Below are 21328 nucleotides of genomic sequence, written 5' to 3'. Positions count from 1 at the left end.
GTTTGAGTTATAAGGAGAGGCTGGGTAAGCTGGGACATTTTTTTTCCCCTGGAGCATAGGAGGTTAAGAGTTGACCTAACAGAGGTTTAGTAAGATTGAGGGCATGGATGAGTTGAATAGCCAAGATTTTTTCCAGAGTAAGGAGGTCCAAAACTAGAGGGCATAAGTTTAAGATGAGAGCAAAAGAATCTGTTTCTATGCTGTATAACTCTAAAGACTTTTTGCTAAAATATAACACGGATCTGTTATGTTTCGACATGCCCTTGTAGCCCTAATGGGAATACAAATAGATTCCCTTCATGTTTAGAAAATGCCTTTTCCTATTGCAACAGAATTGAAGTTGTAATGAGGAATGTCAAAATTCTTCTATTTATTTTGCAAAGAAGAGCTGTTTTGTACTTGTTGTATTTACTTAGATAGTTTATGAATAAAGTATATTTTTGAAATTTAAAACAAAAAGGCATGTGATGTAAGATTTGATGAAAATTTCTCTGCGCACCTTGCCAGTAATATAATTTTTCTTTTCACCAATAAACATTTTGTTCCACTTGTAATATCTGGATATCTTTGAGCTCTGAAAGTACTTTGTAGTTTTGATTCTTTAAGACTTACATTTTGGTCAAATGTGTACACTTGGGAGCAGTATTTAATGCAAAATAAACCACGATAATTGAATATTATAGCTATCATCCTTATACAGTTCCTCTGTTGTGTGTCTTTACTCTCAATAGTCTGCAGTTGTCATTGTGCATTTTCGGACATGTGTAACTAGATCTGAATATTGTCATTAACTTTACTTTTTGGGTTTGGATTAGGCAATCCTACCTGATTTGCATATTACTCAAGTCATTTGTGTTAATGTCAATGGCAAAGGTTCTAAGTGCTGTATTGCAAAACATTCTTGTCACTGGGTGGGACTCAAGCCTGAGTTTTGGTATTTGTTCCTGGCAGTGCAGATTGCACGAGTCAGTATGAGATGTGATTCTCCTGTGCTGACATGTCTGAATTGCATACCTTTGCCTTGGGAATGCTGCCATTTTTGGTTTCTCCAATTTACACAACTCTCACCTCTGGGACTCTGATCTTCTCCTAAAACCACTTCTTCCCAATGCCTTCAAAAACCTCCAGACTTACTCTTCAAACATGCCCTTGATCCCCATGTGCCACTTCCAAAATATTTGTCTTGCTTGATGTCCAGCTGGCTGCTTGTAAATAAATAAGACCCAAATGAAATTGTTAAGTGTTAATAATAACACAGGAGTTCTAGTTAAATTTCTAGTGTGAAATATTTGTTAAAACAAGCAGAATGAGAAGGGAAGTGCTGGAGGGGACTTGAAGGTAGATCAGTCAAGAGGGCCAAATGAATTGTATCCGAGACTGATGAATGAAAGAAATAGAAGACTGTTTTCCACCTTCACTGGATTCAGCTGAGGTGGATTGGAGGTCCACAGATATTGTACCATGATTCAAAAAAGGTGTAAAGGATAATTATTTGGCTGGTCAGTCTGACCCCTCAAATTATTAGAATCCATACTGAGTGATAGGCACAAATTAATCATGGACAGTCAGTATGATTTTTATTTTTGATGGGAAGGTCATGTCTTAGTTTTATTGTCACAGTACTCAAAGAAGTACAGTGAAAAGTTTATAAGTCACCATTTACAATGCCATCTTAGGTACAAAGTACCTAGGTACAGATTCTTCACTACAGGTTCTTAGGGAAACAAAATTAGCAAAAATGAAGAAATAAGTTCAGCATTGCACTCTGTAGGAATAAATTAGAAAATAGAGAAATGAAAAGTTCAGAACAACAGCCCTTTCAACCCATTCTATGCTGGCCTCTATTCCACTCCAGGTTTCACCTCGAGGCTCTTAAGGTTAGGAGAATGCTGTGGAATCATCTGGAATCTTGAGGCTGGACGTCCATGCTGAGGCTGGGTTGAAAGACCACCATGCTGGGCTGGGAGAATGCAATGCCAAACCAGGGGCTGACCATGCCAGGTTAAGGAAATTAAAGCCCATAGGATACAGCGCTTAATTCAAAGTTCCTCTCATTGACAGGAAACAGTGGGTCTGTGGGTGCTCTTGCTTCTGTGAAGGGAAAGCAGTTTCCAGTCATGTTCCACAGGGCTCAGTGTTGGGTCTTTTGCTGTCTGATTCAGAAATAAACGTGGGAGACATGATTGGGAAGTTTACAGTCGACTCAAAAGTTGGCCAGGTAGTGGACACTGAAGAGGGTGGCTGTCAGCTACAGGATGGTTTGGTTGAGTGGAATTCAGTGTGGAGAAGTGTATCATGTTTTTGGGAAGACTAAACAGCCAGGGAATGCACAACTAATCGGAAGATATTGAGAGCACTGGAGGAAGTGAGATACTTTGGAGTGCATGTTCACAGGTCCCTATATATGGCAGAACAACCAGGTAAGATTATAAGGCATACACATGGGTTGCTGTTGCTCATTGGGCAAGGTACAGAATAGAAGAACATGGACGTGGTACTTGTAAGACACAGCTGGTGTTTTGTGTACTGTTCCAGTCACCACATTATAGGAAGGATATAATTACTTTAGACAGAGTACAGAGTGGTGCCAGGCTCAAATTGCAGTATTAAGAAAAGACTGGATAAACTAGTGTCATTTTCATTAGAACAGAGGAGGCTGAAAAGTGATTTAATTGAGGTGTAGAAGATAATGAGGGGCTTGAATAGAGTGGACAGGGAAGACCTGATTCCCCTCTCAGGGATGTCAAGTGGTAAAACGGGATATGAGGAATAATAGTTTCACTCAGGGTGGTGGGTATCTGGAATTTACTGCTCCGTTAGATTGAGGCAGAAACTCTAAACTGATTTAAAAGGAGCCTGGAACGACACGAGGAGCGCTGTAACCTGCAAGGCTACAGATCAGCTGTTGGATAGTGGGATTAGAATGGGCAGCTAGTTTACTCACCTGACTCAGAGATGGTCAGGCTGAATGGTTTCCTTCTGTGTTATAACTATTCAATGGTTAACGCCATTAAGGGTGTCCTGTCAAAATGTTTGGACCGGTGGACTTGAAATACATTGTCAGAAGCAAGGGAAGACTGAATGGTAAGATGGAAGAGTTCTAGGATGATTAAGTTAGGGGTGAACTTTCAAAGGGTCAAGTTTGTTTGCGGCAGTAACTTTTCATAGTAAGATTTCATAGAAATCTTCAAGAACAGAAAAAGGCCCACTTTTTGGAAAATATATATCTGGCAACAGATTCTTGTTAAGTTCATTGCTGGATCAGTTAAAACATGGGAATTGTTATCATTCCTGTACATAAATTTGGAAGCATTATTATCAATACTTGTTTGTGCACACCTCTCCAGTTCCTGTCATGCATCTCATTCCTGATGAAGGGCTTTTGCCCGAAACATCAATTTTCTTGATCCTCGGATACTGTCTGACCCTCGTGCTTTTTCAGCCACACTCTAATCTTGATTCTGATCTCTAGCATCTGCAGTCCTCACTTTTGCCTATGCATTCTTACAGTATTGTTTCCATGTTTAAGTTGTGAATTTTAGAACAATAAACACTTGCAGGACAAACATCTAAAACTCACTCACACAAAAGCAGCTGCTGAAAATCTGACTCCCTATGGTGTTTATTTCTCTGCTTTACCATATGAGGAAGTACTTTGTTGTACATGTTGCTATTTCTTTAATCAACTCCACAAATCTCTACTGCAGTAATGATGAGTAATTGTGATGAGTTCATTGTTGTGAAACATTCCAAGGTGTTGATCGGCACCAGTCTTTATAATTTATAACTGGCATCAGCAGCAATTGACACATGCCTATGACACATGAATTCACTATCATTAAGAAGATAGACTCATACAGGATAAAACATATCACTTGTCCATCAGTCCTCCTGAGAACATCTTGCCTCCAAGAACAGCTACTTAAGAATCCTACACATTGACTACAGTTCACCCTTTAACACTATTATCCCCTGGAGACTGATTACTAAACTTAGTGATCTTGGAGTAATCCCCACTCTCTGCAACTGGATCCTCAGTTTCCTGACTCACAGGCCACAATCAGTGAAGATTGGGGACAATATTTCATCCTCACTAGCACTCAACACTGGAGCCCCCCAGGGGTGCATACTCAGCCCCCTACTGTATTCATTGTATACTCCTGACTGTGTTGCCAAATACCAGACTAATGCCATTTACAAGTTCGCTGATGACACCACCATAGTCGGTTGAATCTCAGATGGTGACGAAACAGACAAGAGGTGGAAGACCTGGAAAAACGATGCACTGAGAACAACCTAGCTCTCAATGCCAATAAAACCAAGGAACTCATTATTGACTTTCGGCGGGATGTTACTCATGTGCCCCTACATGTTAACAGTACAGAGGTGGAATGAGTAGAGTGTGTCAAGCTCCTGGGAGTGGTCATCAGAAATTTTCTTGGACTCTTCATGTGGATGCACTGGTTACAAAGGCCTAATAGCGTCTTTCTTCCTCAGGCAACTGAGGGCATTTGGCATGACGTAGGATACCCTTGTCAACTTTTATAGGTGCACCATCGAGAGCATTCTGTCTGGGTGTATCACTACCTGGTATGGTAACTGTACCATTCAAGATCGGAGACAGTTACAGAGAGTGGTGAACTCGGCCCAGACAATCACAAAGGCCAACCTCCCACCTATAGAATCCATCTACCAGGCCCGCAGTCAAGGAAAGGCCGCCAGCATTCTCAAATATCCATCCTACCCTGGCAATGATTTTCCACACCTCTACCGTTGGGGAGAAGGTACAGAAGCCTGAAAACACGCACCAGCCAGTTTTGCAACAGTTTCTACCCTACTGTTGTTAGAATACTGAATGGACTCTCAAACTCTTAACATTCACCTGTTACCTATGTTTTATTTTTGCCGCCATTTACCTATTATTTACTTATCTATGCTACTTAACTCTGTGATCCGCCTGTATTGCTCACAAGACGAAGCTTTTCACTGTGCCTCGGTACACGTGACAATAAATTCAAATCAATTCAATTCAAACGGACCCTTCAGTCCAACCAATCCATGCTGACCATGTTCCCAAGATAAAATTGTCCCTCCTGCCTGCGCTTGATCCATATTCATGAACTTATCCAGTGTCTTTTAAATGTTGATAATCAGAAACTTCTCTCGTGATTCAATGTGAAGCTCATAGATTCAAGCACATAGTCTAGACTGGCACTTCAGGATTGTCTGGGAGAAAGTGAGGCCTGCGGATGCTGGAAGTCAGAGTCAAAAAGGGTGGCGTTGGAAAAACACAGCAGGTCAGGCAGCATCCGAGGAGCGGGAGAGTTGATGTTTCGGGCATAAGCTCTTCATCATTCCTGTGTGCTTTTCTTTAGCGCCATACTTTTCAACACTTCTGGACCATACAAAGAGCTGCACTCCTGGAAGTGACATCACCTGGAAGAGCTGTTAAAGCAAGTGTTCACCTGCTCTCAGCTGGATATAAAAATCTCATGGCACTATTTTAAAGAAGAGCTGTAGGAGATCTAACAAATATATGGCCAGTACCCTTTGATCAAAATGTAAAATTGGTGGATTGCCTCATTGCTGTTTGTGCAATTGTTATGTGCATTATTGTTAGGTGCACAATTGACAAATTGTCTGTCACTGTTCATGATGAAATATTTCCTGACAATCGATATTGCAGCAGTGCCATCTCTGCAAAAGCATTTGGTTTATAAAGCACATAGAAGATACGCTGAAAGATCGTGAACAATGCTGTTTCAATTTTATATCAAACTCTCAATGTTAAGCCTGTTTCTCTCTCGCTGTGGATACTGCCAGACCTGAGTTTCTCCAGCATTCTTTGCTTTTGTTTCTTTCTTTATGGAAATGTAATCACGCTAGAATCCTGTCTGAGTATTTTTTTTCATGGTTGATTGTAGAGTGGATTGTGTGGGAATGTGATTCGTGCTTTCCCTTATTGTGGGGTTGTTTTGAAATTTGTATTGACCAGAAGAAGGCTGTTGACTTTTCTATGAGGCAAACTAAATAGTTGATTCCCTTCTGATACAACAAGGGTATACAGAACTATCAAACTTGTGTTTTATAGGACAGCCACACCTAGGGTTTCGTTCTCCCCTGCCAAAACTGAATTTTATTGGAGACTGTTGCATCAGAACTGAAATCAGAATAAGCTCTTCTCCCAAGTAAAATCTATACTGTTCCGTTTTATAACATTCACAAAGAACACTATCTGTTTTAAAGGGTGCTCAGTTGTCTTCATCTACAACTGTTAATAGAAGCATTAAAAGCTCTAGGCTTCCTTCAGAATTAAATGAACTTGTTTAAGAACTCTAGAAAGGGGTTACTGTCTGTCCTGCAACAAAACAACAATCAGCAGGAATGTTTTGGGACCTTGTATAATGCTAGATTTCATGTGCACTCATCTTCCTGTTTACCCACCATTGACAGCCACGACTTCAACCACTATCTTGTAGTTTGAGCAACTCTTCCTAAATCGTGCTGACTTTCTACTTCCCCCTCCCTCTTTTAAGGACCGCCTTAAAAGCCAATTCTCTCAATAAGCTTTTGGTCACACCTTCAAATGTTGTCGCCACTGACCGATTGTCTGTCTGTTTTTACTCAGATACTGCCTCCGTAAAGTCTGCTCAGATGTTTTTCTACATTGAATGTCCTTGACATGTTATTGTTGTCAATTAGGTTTTGCTTAGTGAAACGAGAAATACTTTTTTATCTGAATTGTCATTGCTTTTTGCAGCCTAGCCCTACATTGCATTGCACTTTTATCTTATTTGAGGTACCAAAGTGCTGGGACAGATCTCATACTTGTAGCATTTTGTCCAAGTCCTAATCTTAACAGTATGCTTTTCCTTCAGAGGACTTTCCAAATTATTTTGTAAAGGAGTGCTTTGTAACCAAAAAAAGTAATTAAACGCAACAGAGCAGAGATGCTACATCCTCCCCCAAACCAAAAAACATGTAATCCTATCTCCACTTCTTTTCCAATGTATTGCTATTACTCAAAGATTCTTTATGATAATTTTCCTTTCAGGTAAGAAAACACATTTATTATTTTGTTGTGTTATGTTTGGTACGTGTAAGTTAGTTCATTTTTAAGACATAAATTATTCTTAGCAAATCTAGTCACTTGCAGGTCAGACTGACTTCTTTAAAGGGTTAATCCTGAATGATTTTATGGAAGTGGTGGTTTAGTGGTAATGATCCTAGGTTAATAGTTCAGTGGGTCACAAATATGCTGCGGTCACAGTGGCTGCTGGTAGAATCGAAATTAAATTAATAATTCTGGAATTGAATGTTGGACTCCATAATGTTGACTGTAAAGCTATCGATTGTTGTAAAACCCCATTTAATTCACTAATATCCTTTTGGAGAAGGAAATCTGCCATCCTTACCTGGTCTGGCCTACATGTGATTCCAGACCCACAGTAATGTGGCTGATTCTTAACTGTCCTTTGAAATGGACTAGAAAGCTACTCGATTCAAGGCTCAGTTAAGATTGGGCAACAAGTGCTTGACATCGCCCATGTTCCATCCAAACATATGAAAAATCCTTACGTCAAAAATTTTGAAATGTTAGAGACGTTTATGCAAGTAGCATTGTGCTACTTGTACCTAAATGGACGCTTCTCCAAAATTAGATTTGTATTCCTGCAACAATTCTTTTTCCCAATAAGCTGGGAATAGCAAGTACACAAATGGAGAGTGAAAGACAACTGCTCAAGTTGTAGAAAGAGACGAGGAAACAAAAACTGGACAGAATGAGCAAGAGAGAAGCATAAACTAGCAGGGAGAAATACATATTGGTGCAAGGCAGAGTTTGTGTTGGCTTGTCATGTGTGTTTTTGTGGTTTGTTCTTGGAGTCAGGCAGCTTTGGTGCTTAACTCTGAGGATTCCACTTCAGAGGGTTACACGTGCGAGTCAGTGAATTGAATTGGGTATTGCATTGAATTTAATTGTTAAATTGCTGTTTATTACAAAAAGTTACAAAACTGTACAGAAACTTTAGTTAGATGTTACTTAGTTCAATGACATTTTTGTGATTCAGTATTTACATCAGTTTCTGATACTGTAGAAACATCACAGAAGTGTTTTTTATTCAAACTTCATTCATCCTAATCTCTCTCAGCTTTTATGTTCTAGTTTTATAAATTGATATTTGTCTCACTATTGATAAAGTCAAGAATATTATTTTAGGTTTGGAGATGTCGACTCAACTAATTTCATTTCAATAGTATTTCCAATGGACAATGGTCATGTCATCAAATCTCATGATTCGGCATTACGAGCTGTCACATGATTGAATATCAGGTGATCAAGTATTATATAATCACATCTGTAGGACCAGGTCAAACCAGAGTTAGAGACTCCACTGCCAGCTAACCTGACCTTCTGCCCACCTTCCCACTTCCCCCTCATTCTGCCATTGTGTTAGTCCACAATGTTTGGTTGCAGTGAGGAACTGCATTCATACGGTGCCTTAAACATATACCGCCTGCTAAAATCACTTGAACTTTGTTCCCCCGAAAAGGTCATAGCTTCTGGGTTTTCCCTAGAAGTCTTGGAGTGGAATTCTCCAGATGACTTTCTTATGACCTCTCAACTCACTCAGCATTTATCATTACTAACGTAATTACATTATGACCACTACACATACTCCTGCATAAAAATGTTTGTAACATTCCTAAAGTTGCGGTGGGGAATTACAGTTTTCATTCGCTTTCAATTCTCCCCTCCAGTTCACGTATGCTGCCACCACATGTATTTGTGTATTTCCACCTCTCACCCATTTTCCAGCTCACACTATTTTTAATGTTTCTGCTCTTCGAAGTCAGCTGTTGGCCCAACTCAAGTACCGTATTTATATTTTAATTCTTGTGCAGGGGACAAAAGTACAGAATTTTTATGAAGATAGCACTTTAAGCAATTTGTATCCCAGTTACATGGGTTGTAGCCAAAAAGTGAACTTCATTTCTTTAACCATTTGACTGCCCCAACCCCAGCCTGCAATCCTATGTTGATTAGCAATTGAAATCGGCTATGTTTTATTGGGAAAGTCCAGAGTGGCATGAAGGAACTCATTCTGTGAAAAATAAACCACGTGTTGCCTTTATAGAGGCAACAGAACAAAGAATAATTAAAATAGCATTAAACTTTCCATACTGTCATGGACATTTAAAGATGATTTAGAGACGTAGGAACGTTTTCATTAAATACTTCGAGGTAGATTGATTCTCCTGTTAATCAAGAATCTAAGATTATGTTCTTAAACAGTCAGGGATTATTCAAAGGTACTTGGTCTTCAGGGTCCCCTTTGACCTGAACCCAATATTACACCAATAAATACCAGATAAGCTATCAGTAGTTAAAATTGATGAGACACTTGGACCAGATAAGATGCATGTAAAGATACTGAAGGAAGTTAGAATGGAAATTGTAGAGGCATTGCCAATGATCTTTCAGCATTCCCTGGATTTGCTGCTTGAGGACAGGACAATTGCAAATATTACACATATGGTTTAAAAAAAGTTGCGAGATGGGTCCAGTCAGTCATAAACCAGGTTAACTTCAGTGGTGTGGAAACTTCTCGAAATAATTATTCAGGATTAATCACAGGGAAAATGTGATTGATTTGGAAGAGTTTGTTGTGGGAAATCCTGAAGAACGTCGATTCTCCTGCTCCTCGGATGCTGCCTGACCTGCTGTGCTTTTCCAGCAACACATTTTTCAGGTGTGGGAAATCCTGTTTAACTAACTTGCTGGAGTTATTTGAAGAGGTAACAGAGAGGGTTGATGAAGGGAAGGCTGTTAGTATGGTGTCCATTGACTTCCAAAAGATATTCAATATAGTGCCAGACAACAGACATTGAGAGAAGTTTTAGGTCATGGGGTAAAAAAAACAGCAGCACATGAGCACAAATGTGACAGGGATAGGAAATGAACAAAGTGACCTTGGAATGCAGGTTCATAGTTCTTTGAAAGTAGAGCTGCAGGTAGGTAGATTGGTGAAGAAGGTGTCTGGTACGCTTGGCTTTGTTGATCAGCACAGTAAGTATAGGAGTTGGGAGGTCATTTTGTGGCTGTACAGGACATTGGTGAGGCCACTTTTGGAATACTGTGTTCAGTTCTGGTCTCCTTGCTTTAGGAAGGATGTTGTGAAACTTGAAAGAGTTCAGAAAAGATTTACAAGGATATCACCAGGGTTGGAGGGTTTGAGCTATAGGAGGTGGCCGAATAGGCTGGGGCTGTTTTCCCTGGAGCATCAGAGGCTGAGGAATGACCTTTTTAGAATCCTGAGGGGCATGAAAAGGGTGAATAGTAAGGTCTTTTCCCTGGAGTACTGGAGTCCAAAACTAGAGAGCATAGGTTTAAGATGAGAGTGGAAAAATTTAAAAGGGACCTAAGGGGCAGCGTTTTCATGTAGAGTGTTGCATGTATGGAGTGGGCTGCCAGAGGCCGGTTCAACTACAACATTTAAAAGGCATCTAAATGGATATATGAATAGAAAGGGTTTGGAGGGATATGGGCCAAATACTGGCAAATGGGACTAGATTAATTTAGGATACCTGGTCAGCATGGACGAGTTGGACTGAAGGGTCTCTTTCCACAATGTACAGCTCTACGACTGTATAACTCTGAGTAATGGATAATGGGTATTTTTCAGGCTGGGGCAAATGTTTGTCATGGCGTTCCCTGGGGGGGTGGTGGCTTTGGGGCCCTAATTTTTTCTCACATATATAAAAAAAATCTGAATCTTGGTGTGCTGTTTGGCACACAGAATGTGGAGGGCCCGGATAATGCAAACAGTGCTATTCGAAAGGGCATGGAGGAGCAGAGAGTCCTGGGTGTATATGTACTTAAGTGAATAATGGTGGCAGGACAGGTAGAGCTACTAATAATACATAATATTCTAGACTTCATAATTATGGGCTGCGATAGGCTGTGTTATAAGAGCAGGGAGGTTATAATGACCAGGTTATATTAGATACTGATTACAGCTCAGCTGGAGTACTGTGTATAGTTTTAGACCTCTCAGTATAGAAGGGAATGTGAATGCATTGGAGAGAGTGCAGAAGATGTTTGAGAATGATTTTAGGGATGATGCACTTCAGTAATGAGAAATAGATTGAAAATATTGGGACTGTTTTCCATGGAGAGGAGGTCTGATAGAGTCATGACAGTTCTGGATAAGCTATATCCTGCTTGTAATGGATTGGGATCCAGAGGGCATCGTTTGAAAGTGATTTGCAAAGGAAGCAAAGGCAAGGTGAGAGAAACCTTTTCTTTCAGCCAGGAGTCAGGGTCTGGAATACACTGCCTGGAAGTGTGGTGGAGCCAAATGCGACTGAAGCATTCAAGAAGGTGTGGATGATTATTTAAAAAGAAACAGTGTACGGGGTTCATGCTTGATAAGGCACGAAGTTAAATGCTGAGCGATACTGTGCAGATACAACTGCATGGTCTTATTCTGCACCGCAATAATCCTGTCATTCTTTTGAAGCTGATCGGGGGGAGGTGAAAATGTGAATTTGAGGCCATGTTCAGATCAGTCACAATCTTATTGAAATGGCAAAGTGGACTAGAGGGGCTGAATGGCCTCCTCTTGCACCAGATTAGTATGAACATTTGCATGGAGCAAGCCTTAATTAAGATTAATCTTAGGTACTAAAGGTCAAAGTCCCCAACAGATTATAATTTTGTTTTGTGTATCTGTGTGTTGGATGTCCACTGAATAAACCCAAGTTGAGGTGTTTGCACAGAAATCTTCATGGTAGTTCATTGCAGTATTGAGTGCTGAGTTATCAGAGGTGCCATCTTTCTGATCAAAACTCTATTTGGCTACTGAGGAGGATCCAATGGCACTATTTTGAAGAAGAGCTGGGTAGTTTCCTCTGTGTCGTGACCAAATTTATCCCTCAATCAAAATGAGACCCAACAGATTTTCTGGTCACTATCATGTTGCTGTTTGTGAGTGTTTATTAAGTACAAACTGGCTGCTGTGTTTCCTACATTACAGCAGTAATTACACTTCGGAAGTACTGTAAAGGACAGGTGGTCACGAAAGGCAAGTTTTTCTTACTTGCGCCAAAGAAATTTCCCCCACATTTTAGTTTCAATTACACCCCCAGAGTTCTAATGTGTATCATCTGGAAGGGAGTTGTCATGTTGGATTGGCAGCAATATTTTCTTTATATGAACTTTGGCATCAAACGAATCTTGTAGATTACTGAACAGAATAATCTACAATTGAGACCATATTTACAACTGTTTACTCTTTAACCTAAGTATGTAATGTGCATGTCTGTTGCAGAGATGTCACGTTACTTAATGTAAACATGCCAAATAGAAGGTGGGCATGCTTATTGAATACTTGAACAGTGGTGAAGTAAGTAACATTTAATGCTGAATTTATAAGTACCATAATATTGAATATTATAGGTCTGTTGGTTTTAGCGTTGTTTATATGTTTTGCACTTTATTTTAAAAATTCTGAAAAACAACTACATTTTGGGCATTTTAATCCTGGAATAAAATTCTCTGTTTGTGCATACTTGTGGTTTCCTGTGCTGCTTGAGAAAATGGTAAGCGTAGCTTTTCATATGGTTTTTGACGATGAGAGTTTTGCTGAAGCTAATAACGACAGCCAGGCTCAGTTGGTTCAACAGTTGCCTTTGAGTCATGAGATTCTAGGTTTATGTCTCAATTGAGGTCTTGCACAGGGAAAAAACAGTCGAAGACTAACAGCCCAGTGCAGTGCTGAGGGAGTACTGCATTAACAGATGTACTGGGCTTTGGACATGACATTAAACTGAGACCCAGACCGAATACTTGGATAGATGTAAAAAATTCCATGATACTATTTAGGAGAAGAGTAGTCTTTTGGAGAAGTCTTATCCCTGTATCTTGGACAATATTTATGCCTCAATCAGCATCATTAAAATCAGGTTTATAATTGCATTGTTGTTTGCAGAAGCTTGCTTTGTGCAAATTGGTTGCTACATTTCTTACAATATCTGTGACTACTGTTCAAAAGTACTTTATTGGCTGTAAAATGCTTAAGGATACCAGTGGCTATGAAAGGTACAATATAAATGTAACTCTTCCTTATCTTGTTCAACTTGACTCCTGTTGACTTTCCTGATCTATGCTAGAGTACACTACCACACGGATACCACAAAGGCACCTTTTACTACTCCGGCCCAGGGACCATTCTGAGTAAATCAAACCAGAAACTAGGTGTCAGTTTGACGGATAGTACAAGTCAGCCTGACCCCCCCCCCCTTTACCCCACAGTGCATGTACACTTTTACTATCAGGGATCACGAGAGACTGGGGATCCTGGCTGGTTTATCTCCGGTCTCCTACAGCCCTAAAGCAGAAAGCAAAGGAATTAATTTTCAAGGTTTACTTGGAGAGCCTCACCATCAGCTGATTGTATCAGGAGATTGTGGATGTAACTTTCAGCCTGCTGTCTGGACTTGGAAAATCAGCCCGGTTTTTTGTCTTTGCGAACAACTTGGCTGAGCAAAAGTCCATATATAACCAGGGTCCACAACTGGCCTATACAGCTCCAAGAGACACAGTTTCTGACTGGAAGAAGAAAAGTTGTTCAGCCCAATTAGCTTTGTCTCGTAACTTAACCTACCATTTAAAATTTCATCGAATTCCTCTGCCTTGCTGATATCACCATTGGGCCAAAAATCTATTGTCTATATCTTTCTCAACTTTTAAATATAGTACATGTACTGTTTTGGAGAACAACACTATTCATAAGTGGGATTTCCAGTTTAAGGAATTTCTAAGTGTATTTACAGATGATTTTCATAAAAGTACTTGAAGTCAAAGGTAATTTTGAAGGTTGTGAAAATGATTTGTAGTGTTTCAAATTTTGGCATGAGCTTTTTGAGATCCAAGTCTGTTTTCACTCACTGCTTTGGATTTGAACCAGTTTTGCACTTTTTGAAACGGGTACCATGCGGAAATTGGTTGTGTTGTAACCAACTGAGAACGCGAGTTAATGCAGCTTTCTGAAACCACACTTCCTGTAACTGTTGAGGCACTTCCTTTGCGACTAAAAAATACTTAAAAACTTTAATCTGGCTGTTGTTAGTGTTTAATTATTTGCGTGCACGTGCAATATCTATTTGATTGAAGTTTTAATAGTCATGCTTGACTTGATTAAATGACAAGTAATGTTCATACTGCACATTAAGTGCTAAGCAATCTCCAGTAGGAGAGTCTAACCACCACCACCAAAGTGGTGGCGATGCAAAAAATTCTTGTTTTGTTCCTACCTTCAACATGATTTTACTTTGTATCTTTGTTAGTTTGCTTTTAGAAGTTCACTCTCCCTTCCTTTCCCTTTATTCTCTAATTTTTAATTATTATCCGTGTTTAAAATCCTCCAATCTTATAAAGGGATACACCAGAAATATGAATCTTTCTCTGCTGTCCATAAATGCAGACCGACCTGCGGGTAAAAATGTATGTTCCTTAGATTACATACAGTACATGGCAGAGAAAGTACCCCTCCGCTCAGTGTGTACTGTTTACACCATGCTCAAAGTTGCTCCTCTATCTTCTCTCATCTAAATGTATCATTGTATCCATTGAATTGTTTCTCCATCAAATGCCAATCTAGCTTCCTCTTAAGTCTTATCAAAACCGTAGATTTCAACCACTTGCTGTGGTAGGACGTTCCACATTCTCAGTCCTTGGGTTTCAGAGGTTTCTTCAAATTCTCTGTTGGGTTTCTTTTGAATCGAATAAAAACCATGAATGAGAATGGCTGTCTGATGGCCAAAATGTAATAAAGGTCAATTGTTTTAAAAACAAATCTAGTTCATGAATGTCCTTTTAAGGACGGACGTCTGACATACATCAAAATAGCGACGGAAAAGGATAGACCAGATCTAACAGTTGAAGTGCTAAATTGGAGAAAGGCCAATTTTGACGGTATTAGGCAAGAACTTTCAAAAGCTGATTTGGTGCAGATGTTCGCAGGTAAAGGGGCGGCGGGAAAATGGAAAGCCTTCAGAATGAGATAATGAGAGTCCAGAGACAATATATTCCTGTTAGGGTGAAAGGAAAGGTGTAGGGAATGTTGGATGACGAGAGAAATTGAGGTTTTGGTCAAAGAAAAGAAGGAAGCCAGGGATAGACAGGAGAAATCGAGTGAATCCGTAGAGTATAAAGGCACTGGAATATACTTAAAAGGGAAATCAGGAGGGCAAAAAAGGCTCATGAGATAGCTTTGGCAAATAGGGTTATAGAGATTCCAAAGGGTTTTTACAAATTCATTAAGAACAAAAGAGTAAATAGGGAGCAAATAAGGTCCCTCAAAGATCAGCAAGGCAGCCTTTGTGTGGAGCTGCAGGAGATGGGGGGGATACTAAACAAGTATGTTGCATCAGTGTTTACTGTGAAAAAGGACATGGAAGATATAGAATGTGGGGAAATGGATGGTGACATCTTGAAAAATGTCCATATTACAGAGGAAGAAGTGCTAGATATCTTGAAACACATAAAGGTGGATAAATCCCCAGGACCTGATCAGGTGTACCTGAGAACTCTGTGGGAAGCTAGTGAAGTGATTGCTGGGCCCCTTGCTGAGATATTTGTATCATCAATAGGCACAGGTGAGGTGCCGGAAGACTGGAGGTTGGTAAATGTGGTACCACTCTTTAAGAAAGGTAGGAAGGACAAGACAGGGAACTATAGACCGCTGAGTCTGAGGTCGATGATTGACAACTTGTTGGAGGGAATCCTGAGGGACAGGATTTACACATATTTGGAAAGGCAAGGACTGATTAGGGATAGTCAACATGGCTTTGTGCATGGGAAATCATGTCTCATGAACTTGATTGAGTTTTTTGAAGAAGTAACAGAGGATTGATGAGGGCAGAGTGGTGGATGTGATCTATATGGACTTCAGTAAGGCATTCGACAATGCTCCCCATTGGAGACTGACTCACAAGGTTAGATCTTATGGTATACAGGGAGAACTAGCCATTTAGATATAGGCTTGAAGGTATAAGGTAGAGAGTTGTAGTGGAGGGTTGTTTTTCAGACTAGAGGCCTATGACCAGTGGAATGCCACAAGGATCGGTGCTGTGTCCACTACTTCACATCATTTATATAAGTGAATTGGATGTGAATATAGGAGGTATGGTTAGTAAGTTTACAGATGACACCAAAATTGGAGGGGTAGTGGACAGCGAAGATGGTTACCTCAGATTACAACAGAATGTTGATCAGTTGGGTCATTGGGCTGAGGAGTGGCAGATGGAGTTTAAATTAGACAAATGCGAGGTGCTGCATTTTTGGAAAGGAAATATTAGCAGGACTTATACACTTAATGATAAGGTCCTAGGAAGTGTTGATGAACAAAGAGACCTTGGAATCCAGGTTCATAGCTCCTTGAAAGTGGAGTTGCAGATAGATAGGATAGTGAAGAAGGCGTTTGGTATGTTTTCCTTCATTGGTAGAGCATTGAATATGGGAGTTGAGAGGTCATGTTGTGGCTGTATGGGACATTGGTTGGGCCACTTCTGGAATTGTGTGCAATTCTGGTCTCCTTCCAAGCAGAAGAATATTGTGAAACTTGAACGGGTTCAGAAAAGATTTACAAGGATGTTGCCAGGGCTGGAGGATTTGAGCTATCGGGAGAGGCTGAATAGGCTGAGTCTGTTTTCCCTAGTGCGTCGAAGACTGAGGGGTGACCTCGTAGAGTTTTATAAAATCATGAGGGGCATGGATAGGGTAAATAGACAGGGTCTTTTCTCTGGTGTGAGGGCGTCCAGAACTAGAGGGCATAGGTTTAGGGTGAGAGAGAAAAGATATAAAAGAGACCTTAGGGGCAACTTTTTCATGCAGAGGGTTGTGTGTGTGTGTGTGTGTGTGTGTGTGTGTGTGTGTGTGTGGAATGAGCTGCCAGAGGAAGTGGTGGAAGCTGGTACAGTTGTAACATTTAAAAGGCATCTGATGGGTATATGAATTGGAAGGGCTGAGAGAGATATAGGCCAAGTGCAGTCAAATGTGACTAGATTAGGTTGGGATATCTGGTCAGCATGGACAAGTTGGACCGAAGGGTCTGTTTGCATGTTGTGTGACTCTGAGATGTGACTCCAGCAATGTAGTTGACTCATAACCGCCCTCTGAACTGACCCTACCAAGCCACTCCGGTCAGCGGGCAGTAACTGCTAGCTTTTCTGTTTTTATTTTCTGGTTTCTATTGGGTCTGGGTGGGATGCTCTTCACAGGGTCAGTCGATGGACTGAATGGCCTCTTTTTTGCACTCTAGGGAATCGATGATTCTATAAATTTGGATTTATACTCTGACATTTCTTCCAGGGCAACTATATTCCAAAAAGCTGAGATCCTTTCAGTCATTGAGAACTGGTTGAATGGTGGTGCTTTGCTTTTCTGAGACATATGTCTGAGGGCCATTAATCTTGTCTCTATAGGTGGAGTATTTGCTGAAGAAAATCTGCACAGAGATGAATGTGGAGTGGTGTGCAGGGGAACTGGATGACTTCTTCACCCAAGAGCCTTTGCAGCAGAACGGAATCACAGTCTGGGTGTTTCTGGACCTGGTAAATTCAGGAAGATTTACCAGGGGGATTGAAAAGGAGACTGTCACAATGGCAGTGCAGGAAGTCTACCAAGAAATTATTGAGGATGTGCTTAAACAGGTATGTATTTTTCAAGTAAGTACTTTGGAATTTTTGTTTCTTTTTCATCAAAAAAGATACCTTATTCATAACATTAGGTATGTAATGATGTGCAAAATTTGAGCTTCTCTAAAGTGAAATTTAGTTTCTTCCAGAACAGTTTGTGGCATTCTGACCTGCTTTATTACACTTCGAGATACATGTTAAATTTACAATGTAAATTTATCATTCATGTCAAAGCTTGTTCTGCTACACCCCAAGGGGTTTCATAGAGATTCCAACCCTTTGATATACAGTGGCAAGAGGGCCTTTGACTTTTTCCTTTTTCCCAAACAAATAAGGAGGGTGGTGGATTGACATTTTAAAGAACTGCTAAACAGGTTAGGTTTTCATTCATTAAGAATTTAGATGCATGAGGGGTGATCTTATTGATAGACACCAGACTCTGAAGGGCTTGACAGGGTGGATTGTATTCCTACTAGTGGGGGATTCTCCAACTACAGGACACCATTGCAGAATAAAGGGAAGACTCATTTGAAAGTAAGATGTGCAGACATTTCTTTCAAAGGGTAGTGAATGTCTGGATTTCTCTAAACCTCCACCCTCCCAGAGTATGGTGGAGAATATATCACAAAGTATTTAAAGAGGAGGGAGGTAGATTTTTGAAAACTCGGAGTTGAGGGCTGTGATGAATTAACATGAAAAAGTAGTTGAAGGCTGGGGTAGATCAGCATCATCTTATTGAATGGTAGGGCACAATTGAGGGACCGAATGACCTACTGTGGCTCATATTTCTTATGTTCTTATTCAGCCCCCAGCTGTAGTGCATCCCTTGGTACATAGTCCTGGAACATGGAATATACCAATCGGCAACATTTGACTGTGGACAGATCTTTACACTAGAAGACCATCAGGTTTTGGGCATGACCAAAGAGTTCATGGTTCTCCAGCAGCAGCTTAGTTTGCATCTCTGTGAATGATGCAGAGAGGGCAGACTCCTGCACTATGGAGCTAGAACATTACAGTGCAGTACAGGCCTTTCGGCCCTCGATGTTGCGTCGACCCGTGAAACCAGTCTGAAGCCCAGCTAATCTACACTATTCCATTCTCATCCATATGTCTATCCAATGACCATTAAAATGGCCTTAAAGTTGACAAGCCTACTACTGTTGCAGGCAGTGTGTTCCATGCCCCTAGTACTCTCAGCATAAAGAAACGATCTCTGACGTATGTTCTATAGCAATGACCCCTCAATTTAAAGCTATGTCTCCTTATGATAGCCGCCACCATCCGAGGAAAAACGCGCTCACTGTCCAACCAACCTAACCCTTTGATTATCATTTTTGTCTCAATTAAGTCACCTTTAACCTCCTTCTCTCTCATGAAAATCGCCTCAAGTCCCTCAGCTTTTCTTTGTAAGACCTTCCCTTTATACCAGGCAACATCCTAGCAAATCTTCTCTGAACCCTTTCCAAAGCTTCCACATCCTTCCTGTAATGCGAGGCCCAGAACTGTACGCAATACTCCAAGTGCGGCTGCACCAGAGGTTTGTACAGCTGCAGCATGACCTCATAGTACCAAAACTCAATCCTTCTACCAATAAAAGCTAATACACCACATGCCTTCTTAACAACCCTGTCAACCTGGGTGGCAACTTTCCAGGATCTATGTTCCTGGACACTGCGATCTCTCTGCTCGTCCACACTACCAAGAATCTTATCATTAGCCCAGTACTGTACATTCCTGTTACTCCTTCCAAAGTGAATCACCTCATACTTTTCTGCATTAACTCCGATTGCCACCTCTCCGTTCACTTCTGCAGCTTATCAATGTCACTCTGGAACCTCCAACATCCTTCGTCACTATCCACAACTCTACCGACATTAGTGTCATCTGCAAATTTACGAACCCATCCTTCTACACCCTCATCCAAGTCAGTTATAAAAATGACAAACCGAAGTGGACCCAAACCAGATCCTTGTGGTACACCACTAGTAACTAAACTCCACGGTGAATATTTCCCATCTGTCTTCTTTCAGCTAGCCAATCTCTGTTCCAAACCGCTAAATCACCCTAAATCCCATGCCTTGGTATGTTGTGCATTAGCCTATGTGAGGAACCTTATTAAACACCTTACTGAAATTCATATACACCACATCAATGGCTTTATCCTCATCAACCTCTATGGTCACCTTCTCAAAGAACTCAATAAGGTTTGTGAGGCATGACATATCTTTCACAAAACCATGTTGACTATCCCTAATCAACTTATTCATTTCTAGATAATTATAAATCCTATCTCTTATAACCCGTTCCAACACTTTACCCACTAAGGCTCACTGGTCTATAATTACCAGGGTTGTCTCTACTCCCCTTCTTGAACAAGGGAACAACTTTTGCTATCCTCCATTCTTTTGGCACTATTTCTGCAGACAATGACAACATAAAAATCAAAGCCAAGGGCACTGCAATCTCCTCCCTGGCTTCCCAGAGAACCCTAGGATAAATCCCATCTGGAGTGTGGTGCTGGAAAAGCACAGCAGGTGAGGCAACATCCAAGGAGTAGGAAAATTGATGTTTTGAGCAAAAGCCCTTCATCAGGAATGAGGCTGAGAACCTTGGGAGTGGAGCGATTAAATGGGAGGGAGGGAGGATGGGGCTGGGGCTGAGAGTGCAGTAGGTAGATGGAAGTGGGGGTTATGGTGACAGTAAGAGGGAAGGGTCAAGCAGATAGGTGGGAAGCAAGATGGACAGGTCATGAAGGCAGTACTGAGTTGGAAGGTTGGAACTGGAATAAGGTGGGGGGAGGGGAAATGAGGAAACTGGTGAAATCCACATTGATGCCATGTGGTTGGAGGGTCCCGTGGTGGAAGATGAGGTGTTCTTCCTCCAGGCGTCAGGTAGTTAGAGAGTGGTGATGGAAGAGGCCCAGGACCTGCATGTCCTTGGCAGAGTGGGAGGGGGAGTTGAAATGTTCAGCCACGGGGCGGTGGGGTTGGTTGGTGCGGGTGCCCCAGAGATGTTCTCTAAAGCCCTCTGTGAGAAGGCATCCTGTCTCCCCAATGTAGAGGAGACTGCGTCAGGAGCAATGGATACAGTAATGGAAGTGCAGGTGAAAATTTGATGGATGTGGAAGGCTCCTTTGGACCTTGGAGGGAGGTGAGGGGCGGGAGGTGTGGGTGGGTTCTTGGGGGGCATGGACCTGACAAGGCAGTCGCAGAGGGAACAGTCTTTACGGAAAGCGGATGGGGTGGGGTCCATTTGTAGGTGGTAGAAATGGCGGAGGATGATGCAATGTGTATGGAGGTTGGTGGGTGGAAAGTGAGGACCAGGAGGGTTCTGTCTTTGTTGTGGTTGGAGGGGTGGGGTTCAAAAGCGGAGATGCAGGACATGGATGAAATGCCTTGGAGGGCATCATCAATCACATGGGAGGGGATATTGTGGTCTTTAAAGAAGGAGGCCATCTGGTGTGTTCTATGGTAAAACTGGTCCTCCTGGGAGCAGATGCGGTGGAGACGGATGTTTTGGGAATAAGGGATAGTATTTTTACAGGAAGCAGGGTGAGAGGAGGTGTAATCCACATAGCTGTAGGAGGCTATGGGTTTATAGAGGATGTCAGTGTTGAGTTGATCAC

The 21328-nt window shown here is 41.2% G+C and overlaps 1 protein-coding gene across 1 annotated transcript in view; it reads left to right on the top strand.

The window, feature by feature from the left end:
• Window positions 1-21328, top strand: part of LOC140467161 (differentially expressed in FDCP 6 homolog) — a 156050-nt gene that overhangs the window by 105562 nt on the left and 29160 nt on the right. The window contains exon 4 of the mRNA XM_072563290.1: window positions 17488-17715. Within this exon, the coding sequence (XP_072419391.1) occupies window positions 17488-17715 (228 nt within the window). The remainder of the gene's footprint in view (window positions 1-17487; window positions 17716-21328) is intronic.

This window comes from Chiloscyllium punctatum, chromosome 45 (genome assembly GCF_047496795.1).
Source record: "Chiloscyllium punctatum isolate Juve2018m chromosome 45, sChiPun1.3, whole genome shotgun sequence".
NCBI classification, from domain to species: Eukaryota; Metazoa; Chordata; class Chondrichthyes; order Orectolobiformes; family Hemiscylliidae; genus Chiloscyllium; species Chiloscyllium punctatum.
The sequence above is the reverse complement of the archived record's forward strand: the minus strand, read 5'-3'. Positions and strand labels throughout refer to the sequence as shown.